At 41.8% G+C, this 13,313-nt stretch overlaps 1 protein-coding gene across 1 annotated transcript in view; it reads right to left on the reverse strand.

Moving 5' to 3' along the window:
• Positions 1-593: 593 nt before the first annotated feature.
• Positions 594-13,313, reverse strand: part of dlgap2a (discs, large (Drosophila) homolog-associated protein 2a) — a 78,527-nt gene continuing 65,807 nt past the window's right edge. Inside the window, exons 9-13 of the mRNA XM_061243988.1 lie at positions 12,108-12,532; positions 10,952-11,043; positions 3,825-3,977; positions 1,154-1,162; positions 594-800 (exon numbers count right to left, since the gene is read on the reverse strand). Of these exons, the coding sequence (XP_061099972.1) occupies positions 594-800; positions 1,154-1,162; positions 3,825-3,977; positions 10,952-11,043; positions 12,108-12,532 (886 nt within the window). The remainder of the gene's footprint in view (positions 801-1,153; positions 1,163-3,824; positions 3,978-10,951; positions 11,044-12,107; positions 12,533-13,313) is intronic.

Raw genomic sequence — 13,313 nt, forward strand, 5'->3', positions numbered from 1 at the left:
GAAACTGTCAACGTAGGAGGCGATTTTTTAAAAAGACAAACAAATAAACAAACAAACAAACAAAAATCCTATTATTGAGTCATGATTTCTGACCTCCACCTCAGACCCTGGAAGTGAGCGCGTGGCTCTCACGAGTTAGCCAAATACCACTGCTGCTGGTGGTTTTTTTTTCTCAAGTTGCACTTTGTGATTGCCTTTGATAGAAAAATCTGAAGCATTTTTGAAGCATACACCCCCCCATCCAGACTTAGCCTGAATAACACTTCCAGGGATGGTACCACTTCATAAAGTAAATCACAGGGATTCCCTTAATAACCATCTCTTTCCTGTAAAACCTGTTTTAACTGCATGGCGAGAAAAAACTAACTGCTACAGTAGATAGTTACTAATATATATTTTACCAGAAGGAGGAAGAGAGAGGAGATGAATACCTTCCTTCCGCGTCATGGCTGCAGTGAACGCACAGTTCCTATAGCTGCATGAAAAGACAAAAAAACAAAACAAAAAACTAAACAAATGTTTTAGGGGTGTCTGGTTGGGGTTGAGGAATTAAACTAGATATGGTTTGCGGGGCTACCGCAGTGTCTTTGTTCTCAAAGACGGGTCTGGGCCTCGGGGATGTAAATCTCGATGCTGTCCGCCCGCTCGGTCGCCGAGTTCTGCCGGAAGGAGGCTGCCCGCTTGGCGGCCATTAGCCTCTGCCGAGCCTCCTGCCGATGTCTGTCCGGAAGGTCCAGCGACCGGTCCCGGGCCACGGACTTCCCCCTCAGGGTCTTCTTTGGTACGGGGGGTGGCGGCTTCTCCGTTTCAGATTCAAGGGGAGAGAAACACAGAGGTAAACGCTCTGAGGTGGAACAGCATTTGTTGCAGCAGACCAGGGTCAAATACGCAATTGATTTGAATTCAAATACTATAAAAGTATAAATACATTCGGATCGAGAATTATTGGCATCCTTCATAAATATGGACTAAAAGTTATTGACATAAGCTTTATTTTCTAAAATGTGTAAAGTAGTGTGCTTTATTAAAAAAATCGGCCTGTAGTGAAGTGGTTAAGGTAAATGACTGGGACACGCAAGGTCGGTGGTTCTAATCCCGGTGTAGCCACTATAAGATCCGCACAGCCGTTGGGTCCTTGAGCAAGGCCCTTAACCCTGCATTGCTCCAGGGGAGGATTGTCTCCTGCTTACTCTATTCAACTGTACGTCACTCTGGATAAGAGTGTCTGCCAAATGCCAATAATGTAATGTAAATGGAATCAACCAAATCATTTTCAAATAAAATACAGCTTCCACAACCCCTGGTTTAATACTTTATGCAAACACCCAGGGAAAAAATGACAGTATATTCGTTGGGATACCCCCCTCTTCAGTTAACACCACAGGATCTTTATGGGATTTAAGTATGGAGACTGAGATGGCCATTGCAGAACATAGTCCAAAATTTCTGTGTGGATTTTGATGGAGTCACAGTCCTGTGGACAATCTACCTATGACCAAGACCTCCCTAGCAGAGGCCAGATTTTCAGCCAAGATATCTTAGCAGTTTGTTGAATTCATTGTGCCATTGATCTTAAATAGTGCCCCTGGACCACTCCAAAACATGAATGATACACCATCATATTTGACAGTAGGTACAGTATGAAGTGCTTCTCTTTGTATGCATTCCATTTTGCCGACCAAAACATGTCGATGGTGTGTATGGCCAAAACGTTAGATTTTGCTCTCATCTGATTGTAGCACTCTCTTCCAGTCATAATTCCAAAGTGGTTTGGTTAACTCCAGATGCTTGGTTTTGTTTATTGCCACCCTTCCAAAGAGTTTGCTGGTATGGAGGTGCCAGTTTGTAGTTATTTTTAGTAGTTATTGTAGTTATTTTTAGACTTGGTGACCCCAAGACACAACCAGCCACTGCAATTCTTAAACTGCATTCCTTGGTTTATTTATGGCCTCCCTCACCATCATCCTTACCACCTGTGGGGGATAATAAGCACTTGAACAAATTAATGTTACATCAAAGCTTTGCAAGAGCTACTTGAAAACCAGAGAAGAGCTGGAGTGCTGGACAATCCACAATCACCTGACCTCAATCCCATTGAACATTTATGGGGGCACTTGAAGACTGACAAATGCCAAGCATTCAGTAACATCACAAGATGCTCTTTGGAACATTGTCAAATAACGCAAGGATAACATGAATCATCAGGTTTTGCACAAATGCGTGGAGTCCATGCCAGCTTGAGTGTACATTGCCATTAAAGTAAAAGGTGGACATATCAAATACTAAGAAATTCTGAAATTAATGTAATTTTGTAAAATATTCAAATTTTCACTCAAATTGCTAAGCTGATTATATAATTAGTAAAGAAAAAGTTTGTATTAAATTAAAGAAAATAATGCAAAATAGAAGCACACTTTATACAGTCACCCTATTTTAGGGGATCAAAAGTAATTGGACAGTTGAATTCTCAGGTATTTCTAATGAGTCAGGTGTATTCAATTGCTTCCTTAGAGCATGTAAAAGTTTCAGTATCTAGTCTTGATTCTACTGTAGGCTTTTGACTACGTTTGGAGTCTGTTATTGGCATTTGGTAACACAAGGACCAGCATTGTGCCAATGAAAGTCAAGGAAGTCATTATGAGGCTGAGAAAAAGCAGTCTGAGACCAAAGCCCAAACAATAGGCTTACTGAAACAAACTGTTTAGAACATCATTAAGAAGAAAGAGAGCACTGGTTAGAGATCATTGCCTTGCTGTGAGTTAAAGCACCATCCAATCAGTTTGGAGGCATTTGATTGTACAGATACAATGCTTCTATACACTTCAGAATTCATTCTCCAGCTGCTATCAGCAGTTACATTATCAATGTAGGCAAATGTGCCAGCCCCTGTGGCAGCCATACATACCCAAACTGTGACACCCCCACCACCATGTTTCACAGATGAGGTGCTTTGGCCTCCACACTTTGCTATTGCCATCACTCTGAGACCAGTCAATCTTGATCTCATTTGTCCGCAAGACCATTTCCCATAGCTCTGCAGACTCTTTTATGTACTGCTTAGCAAACTGAAACCTGGTTATTCTGTTTTTGCAGTGGACAAGTGGTTTGCATCTTAAAGTGTAGCCTGTAGATATCTATGCTTGTGAAGTCTTCTGTGTAGTTGTCACTGACACATCCACACCCACCTCCTGAACAGTATTTTCTGATCTATCAGACATGTTATTTCATTCATCATGGCAAGAATTCTTCAGCCATCAACTGTAGAGGTCTTCCTTGGACTATCAGCTGCTTTGCAAATACTGAGCTCACCAGAGCTGCCTTTCCTCTTACAGTTCCAAACTGTTTATTTTGGTAAGCCTACCATTTATCCTAAATCTCTGACTGTTTTTGTCTCATAATTGCGGCTTTGACTGACATTGGTACAACTCTGCCCCTATTGACAACTGCCAAAAACAGACTGCAAAGACAATCAAAAGCCTAGAATCAAGACTAGATACTGAATGCTTTCTTTTACCAGCATTACAGAAGCAACAAAATTTGATCAGTCAACTAATCAGAAACAGAGAGTAGAGAGCAACTGACTAATCAGTCTGCATTTTAACCTCATATGTATTGTTTAATTTGAAATCCAATGTACTGGAGTGCCGAGCAAAAAAAGAGAAATTTCACCCATGTCCAATACTTATAGAATGCACTGTATGGTATATAACTTCACTTGCTGACAAAGTAGTGGTTAAGCCTTGCTTGTCTCAGTTTAAAAATGGTGTCTTGTCAATGATGGATAACTGCAGAATGAAGTGATAGAGGTTTGTTAGGGCGCACACCTTCTTCTCAGGGCTCTCGATGTGCATCCACTTGTTATTCTTAATGTGCTGCAGTTTGTCAAACTTTGTGGTGACATCACCAATGGACAGCTGCAGTAGGTCCCAGAATCCAGCCAGGTCCTGAGATGTGGGGCGGGGCATGGCACTGGGATCCTATGGGAAAAGAATACCAGTAAACATTAACTACAACAACAACAACATGGGTCTTGTTCTGCTCCACATACTTCGTTTTACTAAACCTGAGTTTTCCCCCATTCACTCATAGAGGTTCACTCTCATTCTCATTCTTAATACAGAGTCTGAAGTTTACCAAGCACTAAAAAATGTAAACTCCGAAACGCCAAAACAGCCTTCGTCCATATGAAAGTAGTCTCCCTAAAACTGGGCGTGCTGCTGGGTCAAAAACTGCAGAAAGTGTCGTCATTTCAGCCATTTACCCAGCCTATTAATGGTGCATACTAAAATATTTATTGTGTGCATAAGTCAGTTAGACCAAGTACATAAGTGGTATGATTTCACTTGAGAGTAACTGAAGCCTTATGCAAATGTTCAAAACTTGACTTACAATGATGACGCCTGTAGATTTTGGTAGCATCAATAGTGTTATCGTTTATCAGGACAATGAGTGGTAATGGATACCAGCAAAAAAATAGTATGAAAGGGAGAATTATGAAGGACATTTTGAAGGTTTTCCCTTATTTCTGTCCAAAAACCACTAGGTGGCACTATAAGCTCTTTTGGAGACACCATCCCCTCCATGAGGTGAGCTACACACCTGTTTTATTTATTTAGCAACATTTCAACAAAAATCATGATAATGTGGAGATGAAAACAATGATTAGAGAAGTACATCTCTAAGGAATGTAGGTGATAAATGAAGCTGTTATTTCAAGCTGAGGAGACAGATTATTTTTCTGCTCTCAGGAATAATATAAACCTACAAATTAATAATCTCGAGTCAGAATCTACACCAAGTTTGAAACCAATTCAGTGTTGTACGGTTGTAGACATTACTACCTTCCCTCATAGCGTATACTCATTATTATTGTCACTCATGTACTGTGTGTATATCTTGCCTACAATCATAATATCAAATGGATTGGACACACTGCTGACTGCAGCTTGCAAAATGAGATGGCAACTATTTTCTTTTTTCTGATGTACAGACTGTAAGGTGCCAGGATTCTATCAAATGCATTCAAGTGCCATCATCAAAGTTACAAATCTTTTACAGTAAAAGTAAGTGTATAAAGTACAGTCGTATGCAAAATGTTGGGTACTCCTGGTCAAAAAGCCTTTTACAATTAATATCTTGCCGAACAGAAGCGAACCTGACCTCAAAATGGGACAAAGTTAAACATGATACATTTCTTCAATTTTTAAAGCAAGATTACTTTTTATTTTCTAGAGTTTCAAAATAAAAAAAGGAAAAGGGCCCTGTGCAAAAGTCTGGGAACTCTAAGTTAGTATTCCTCCTTAGGCAACTATAACAGCTTACAAACTGTGGCTACTGTACTGTATTGCAACTGGCCTGTAGCCAGCTAAGAGTCGTTCAATTCTTGCTTTTGGAATTTTTCCCCATTCTTCCTGGCAGAACACCTCTAGTTCAGAAATATTCTTCAGCCTGCTTGCATGTTTGAGATCTCTCCACAGACTTTCAATAATATTCAAGTCTGGACTGTGGAGGCCATTCCTGGAGGTACTTTATGGTTGATTTTGAGGTTTTGGATCATCGTCTTGCTGGAATACCCTACCTCTCTTCAACTTCAATGTCTGGACTGACCTTCAAACATTAGCCATTAGAATTTCTTGATATTTGGTGGAATCCATTCTTCCTTCCACTCGCACAATATTCCCTGCGCCCACAGCTGCCACACAACCCCAAAGCATAATGGATCCTCTGCCAAGCTCAACAGTTGGCAAGGTGTTTTTCTGCTTCACCCTTCTTTTTCTTTGGTGGTAGACCAAAAGTCACATTTTGGTTTCATCAGTCCAAAGCACATTGTTCAGAAAGGCTTCAGGCTTCTCAATGTTTTCTTTTGCATACTTCAGACGCTTAATTTTGTGTTGAGATTGGAGGAAAGGCTTCTTTCTGGCAACTCTGCCATGTAGGTCTTTGTTGTTTAAAGTATGTTGTGAACAGCTAGACATACAGTATGTCTGCTAATCTTTTGCAGTGATGTGTCGGTTCTTCTGAGCATTCATCACCAGGTTTTGGGCCATTCTATCTGAACATTTTCTTGGTCTTCCAGACCTTGCCTTGACTTCAACTGTTCTATGTATCTTCTATTTTCTAATAATGTTTTCTGACATTTCTCTTTCTTGGTAGAAATAAACCATTTTCATTCTGACATCCTTGGACAACTGTTTAAAGGAGCCCATGGCTGTTAACACCAGACAGAACAGCCACTGCAGTTGGATACTTTAAAAGTCATGGGGTTACATCAGAATAAGAATTTCAGCCCTGGATGTATATTCCTCATTGAAGCCTTAACAAGTAAATCACCATCTGGGCCTTAGAAATCATCTTTTTAAAAAGTAACCAAGAATAATCCAAAAGGGTTCCCAAACTTCTTCACAAGGCCATTTTATTTATTATTTCTAAACAATAAAAAATTCAAATGCCTCACAGCAAGGAGGTCCTGGGTTTGAATCCCCGTCGACTGGGGCCTCTTTGTGCAGAGTTTGCATGTTCTCCCCGTGTCTGCGTGGGTTTCCTCCGGGTACTCCGGTTTCCTCCCACAGTCCAAAGACATGCAGGTTAGGCTGATTGGAGAGTCTAAATTGCCCATAGGTATGAATGTGTGAGTGAATGGTGTGTGTGCCCTGCAATGGACGAGCAACCTGTCCAGGGTGTATTCCTGCCTTTCGCCAAATGTATGCTGGGATAGGCTCCAGCCCCCCTGCGACCCTGTTCAGGATAAGCGGGTTCAGATAATGGATGGATGGATGGATGGAAAAAATAAAATAAAAGGCTTGCTTTAAAAAATTTTCAGAAAGGTCTTATATTTACCTTTTACAGTTCAGGGGCTCATTTCAAGAAAGCGTTGTTCACTCACATATCGCAATACCTTATCAAAATGCTTTTCACAGAAATGTGTCAATAAACCTGCAACGACTACTTACCTCTAGCAAAACCATTTTTTTCCCTCACAAATATGCGATCTGCATCCTAAAGTGGCAGGCTATACTTTTAATTATTTTACCATTTACTTCAGGAAAGTGCATTTTAAATAGCCTCGACTCTCTGGGATTCCGTATTTTTGGAAGGGTTTTTAGGAAATTGAGTAAGCACCTTCTGCCCAGATGCGGAAATTTTGCACTGCTTGGTCTCCCAAAAATTGTTCATGCAATTGGTAGTTTACAAATTCCCATCAATGCACTGACTGAGAACGCACAGTGTAGAAATGAGTAGGCAACCACTCAGTAAAACTCGGCAACACAAAAGTTGTAGCCTATGTGATGCCACTTATAGAGTATGCTATTAGATTCATTATTCATTATCTGAACCCGCTTATCCTGAACAGGGTCGCAGGGGGCTGGAGCCTTTCCCAGTGTACATTGGGCGAAAGGCAGGAATACACCCTGGACAGGTCGCCAGTCCATCACTGGGCACACACACCATTCACTCACACCTACGGGCAATTTAGACTCTCCAATCAGCCTAACCTGCATGTCTTTGGACTGTGGGAGGAAACCCACGCAGACACAGGGAGAACATGCAAACTCCGCACAGGGATTTGAACCCAGGACCTCCTTGCTCTGAGGCGACAGTGCTACCCACTGCACCATCCGTGCCACCATGCTATTAGATGTTGAGTTTAAATAAACAGGGAGCACACACAACAGTTACATTTGAAGCAACTTTGTCACAGGTGATGTTACTAATTGATGGCATCTAGGTGACAGTGGTAGGTTTAATTAGGATATTACAAAACACCTAACATTACTATAACATGTAGGCTATGATATTAGGTGTACCAGGTAGAGAGTAATAATTTTAAAAATGTATTCAAATAACATAGTTTTTTATTTTACAACGTTGCTAGATATTTTTTAAATCTGACTGCAAGATAAATTTTCCACCCTTTGAATTATTAGTGCCTGGCACCCATGGCCAGCCCGCTTTGCTGAGGAGTGCTAATGCTGTGCACAAATTCAAAAGTTGGATAGAAAAGCAAAAGGAAGCAGGCGCATGAGAACGATAGCCAATTTACTGATTGCTTACATGGACGTGCTTGCAACATGTAACCCCACATTTTTGCACCCCACTGTATTTATGCAATTATTTTGGTTTTAAAAGTGTTTATCATTATTATAATTTCAGCATTTTTGTTATCTGCTACATATCAATTAACAATGGCTGACTTTCTGTGTCGGTTCAATGTACATGTTTTCTTGGTCGGCCCTTGACTTGAGATATGCTAAACTATAAAAACATAAGGTGTTTTGTATTTTCTTTGTATATTACTGTTTTTTGTATTTTTATATTTTGTACACAGTGTATATACATGCTTTGACATACATTTGTTCTCAAATCTCTGAATGGTACAAACCTCTTCTTTCATACAAGTCTTCAACCATGTGTGTGCAGTAAATAGTTTTTGAGATATTGACACTTTTATTGGACTAGTAAAAAAAAAAGGTGGAAACTGCCCTCTAGTGGGGCAAAGTAGAAAGGGTTAAACTTAATAACCACCTTTAGCAGCAATAATTTCACTTCATTTCATATCAGTCTTTCACATCACTGTGGATGCATGTTAATCCACTCTTCTTTGCAGAACTACTTTAATTCAGACAAATTGGTAAGTTTTCAAACATGTACAGGTCATTTCAGCAGCACAGCATCTCTATTGGGTTCAATTCAGCTTTGACTAGGCTAGGCCACTCCAAAACTGTTTGTTTTAGCCACCCAGATGTGGACTTACCTTTGTTTTTTTGGATCATTGTCTCACTGCATAACCCAATTATGTTTCAGCTTCTGCTCATGGACAGATGACTGGGCATTCTCCTTTTCAGAATTCATGGTTCGTTCAATAATGGCAAGTCATCCAGGTCCTGAAGCAACAACGCAACCCCACACCTACCACCTGTTTGAATGTTGGTATAATGTCCTTACTGTGAAATGCTGCATTTGCTTTAAGCCAGACATAATGCGACCCTTGTCATTCAAATGTTCCACTTTTGACTCATCTGTCAATAGAACATCGTCCCAAAAGGCTTGGCGATTATCCAGGTGTTTTCTTTGCAAATGTGAGACAAGAATTGATGTTTCTTTGGGTTAGCAGGTTGGCCGCTGCTGGGAAAATTCAACACTGCTCCAAGCATTTTCCATTTGGAAATAATGGCTCTGACTGTTGTTTGGTGGTGTCCAAGGGCTTTAGAAATGCCTTTGGAGTGGTCTAGTCTGAGTCCCTAGAACCCAATAGAGATGCTGTGCCAGGACCTGAAATGAGCAGTTCAAGCTTGAAAACGGAAAAATTGTCTGAATTAAAGCAGTGGGATAATCTTCCTCCACAGTGATGTGAAAGACTTATATCAAATTATAGGAAGCACTTTGTTGCAATTATTTCTGCTAAAGGTGGTGCAACCAGTTGTTACTTTTTCACAGGGGTGATATGGGTGCTTGATGAGCTTTTTCATGAAATAAACGAAATAATTATTTTAAAAATGTGTTCTCTTTGTCCAATATTACATTTTGTCTAAAGACCTGAAACCATTCAGCGAGACAAATATCCAATAATAGAGGAAATCAGGAAAGGGGCAAATACTTTTTCACAGCACTGAAAGTTGTTTTGGAATATGCCAAGAACATTTAAATATACCATAAGTGCATTTGCTCTTTAAGTAGGTCTTATGTTCAGAAAGTTTGGGAGCCCTGCTGTAAAGCAGGCTGCCTCTCAGAACACTGCCAGATATTATTGCTCATATTGGCCACCTGTCGCTCTATCGCACACTCCACTGGGACCGGATGCCAACTCACATTGGGATCCTATAAAATCTTAAGCCGCAATGTGTCAACATGTGACTAAATGCGACCAACAGTGTTCTCTCAAGGTTGCTGCCTTTATTTCATTTTTTTGGACTTAACCCCTTCAGGGAAGATGCGACCTGCATGTTACATCTCCCTTAACCGACGGATGCGACCTTCACGTTACATCTCCCTTAACAGACGGATGTGACCTGCACGTTACATCTACCTTAACAGACGGATGTGACCTGCACGTTACAGTTCCCTTAACAGACTGAGCAACCTGTGCGTTACATCTCCCTTAACAGACTGATGCAACCTGCACGTTACATCTCCCTTAACAGACAGATGTGACCTGCACATTACATCTCCCTTAACAGATGGATGTGACCTGTGCATTACATCTCCCTTAACAGATGGATGGGACCTGTGCGTTACATCTCCCTTAATAGACGGATGCGACCTGCACACCAGCGTTGTATTTGATCACATAACCTTTTTTCAAGACACATGACCGTTGAAATGCATTGTGATATAGGGCGCCTTCATCCACAAATCCGTTAAGGATATTTAAATCAAGATTTGTAATTAATCTGATAATAAAAAACAGCATGAGCAAATGTACTCTTCAAGCCACCTGTTTGCTTCGTGGAGTCATTCAAAATGCCACAATCTGTGTTCTCAATGTGTATAAACTTAAAAGGCTTTCTTTTAAATGTCAAGGAAGGAAAGTGCATCTCACAGGCTTTGTAATTTTTGGGAGAAGTAAAATCCTGAAATCAAATAACCTGAAGAGAATAAGACTAAAACGAAAGCTGTTATTTAAGACGGGCACAGCAGTCAGTTAACAAAAGAGTCAATTCACATTTCAGTTACTTCAGGGATCAAATATGAAGCATTGGATTAGTGATTTTGATATACAGTACTTCTGAAAGAACTGAAGGCTATGAATACAGTCACAGAACAGTACAAATGCATACCATTTCTTCAAAAATAAACAGTTACTGCTATTGTATAGGTTTGTATGAAGCAGTGAAGAGAATTTTCTAAAACTTGCTAGAGCCAGTGTATGTTAACCATTGCCATCACACACACACAGAGAGAGACGCACACACAGGTATACACACCATACACAAACACAGCGCAGGTTACATACCAGGTTTTGTTGACACAGCCAATAAAACTGCTGGAATTTCTGAGACATGAGGAGTTGTGCACTTCCCACTGCACTCCGAATTTTACCAAGAACTGAAAGACAAGGAGTGAGAACAGCTTCACAAGCCACAAACCACACTGTGCAGCTAGTTCAACCATACAGGTCTGCAGAACATGGATGATACAGTCCGGAAGCTTCTCAGGGCTGAATTCTGTGGGGTTGCTTTCCAATATCCACTGGAACGGTAGTCTCCAACCCTGGTCCTGAAGAGCTACAGGATCTGTTGGTTTTTGTTTTCACCTTAAAATCAGCATCCAGTTGAGACCCAAGCAACCAGGTGAGGCGAGTTAACTGTGTAATTCACAGCTCAAATTGATTAATTAAGTGCAGAGTAACAACAAAAATCAGCCTTGTAGCTCTTCAGGACCAGGGTTGGAGACCACTGCACTGGAATAGCCTCAGCTTTCCAAACACACTTTTCTGTCTGGCAAAAAGGTCATTCTAAGGAGCACTATAGTCATAGTATGTGCACTTCTCCAAAGCTAGCAACTTATACATCCTACACCCCATACTACAGGAAAAGCGAAGGCTGATTGGAGGGATAAATGTAACTGATGATTGGCAATTAAAAAAGCATAGATGCAGTGACACTGGGGGTGAGTACTGCACTGTTCCAGTACAGTAGTACAGCACAGTACAGACCCATGGTCTGTAACTGAATCTGGACCTTGCCAGTGCCGACTGTGGTCTGCAGCCTCCAAAAACTGGCCAAGGATGGGAGGCTTTCAACTGGCGGGGATGTCTGCCTCTCGCCGCTAACTAGCGACCTCAATGGATGAGAATTCCAAATCCAGGCGAAAAGGGCGATAAAGCATAAAAAGTATATACTAACTGCAGATCACATTTTACATTTTAAACCAGACCTGGGTCAAATACGCAATTCTTTTTAATTCAAATACTTTTCTACGCTTTACTGAGCTTGTCTGGTATATTGGCACCTATGAAATACTGTGAATACCATGATACTATGAAAAAGTGCAAACCCTATCTTCTGGTCCCCTTGGTTTGGCGCAACAGCACCAGGCAAGCTCAATCCAGCACAGAGAAGAACCCAAAACAATGACACATTCGACCCGGGACCTGCCGCTGAACTCACTGTCCTCCTCCAGGTCGTTCTCCTCTGCCTCTCTCTCCATCTCCTTGCACCAGCCCTCCATCTTCTTGGTCTCGGTGTGGAGCAGCTGCATGAACCAGCTGCCGTCACGGCGGGGGGCGGGCGAGACGCGGCCCGTGTCGGGGGGCTCCTGGGGGGCGTCGGGCAGCCAGGGCTGGGGCCGGCGCTGGGGGCTGGGCGGCTCTGCGGGCGCGCGGTAGTCGTCGCGGTAGCTGAAGAGGCCCTGGGTGCGTACGGTGCGCACGGCGCCGTAGGGGGTGGGAGTGCTGGGCTCCGAGTGCTGCTGGCGCTGGAAGGAGCCGCCGAACTGCAGGCCCTTGTCCTCGGTGGCTACGGGGAAGCCCTCCAGCTCCAGGTCGGCCTGCACCGCCGCCGTCACGCTGTTGGAGCGCTTGAAGCGGCCCAGCCTGGAGCGCGGGGGCACAGAGACGATTACGCATGTGTGCACATATATACGCACATGTATGCATATAGACACATGCACAGACACACACACATATGCACAACATACACGGGCGGACACAGACAGACCACACACATGCACAGACACACACACACACACACAGAAACATGAGCACCGCACACACGCACTAACACGCAAATATATGCACACATGCAAGGAGGCCGAAGAATATTTCTGAGCTAGAGGTGTTCTGCCAGGAAGAATTGAGAATTTTTTTTAAATCGAGAATTGACTCTTGACTCTACAGGAAGCATTTATAAGCTGTTATAGTTGTCCAAGGAGGAGTTACAAAGTACTAATTGACAGGGTTCCCAAACCTTTGCACAGGGCTTTTTTCCTTTTTTAATTATTTTGAAACTGTAAAAAAATAAAAAGTGATCTTGCTTTAAAATTTGAAGAAATGTGTCATGTTTAATATTGTACCATTTAGAGGTCAGGTTCGCTTCTGTTCACCAAGATATTAACTGTAAAATACTTTTTGACCAGGGGTGCCCACATTTTTGCATACGACTGCACATACCCATGCACACACGAAAAGACAGAACACAGGGTCTGTGACAAGTTGCTTCCTTTGGTGCTAATTAACTGCTGATGGTTATCTGACAGTTGCAGATGTGTCACTTTATAATGAGTCAAGGTCATGTGACTAAAGAATTATAATGCTGTTTGTAGTCACCTATGCAAAAACCAGAAACAGCACAGCATAACTTTGTATGTGTATATCA

This window comes from Conger conger, chromosome 1 (assembly GCF_963514075.1).
Source record: "Conger conger chromosome 1, fConCon1.1, whole genome shotgun sequence".
NCBI classification, from domain to species: Eukaryota; Metazoa; Chordata; class Actinopteri; order Anguilliformes; family Congridae; genus Conger; species Conger conger.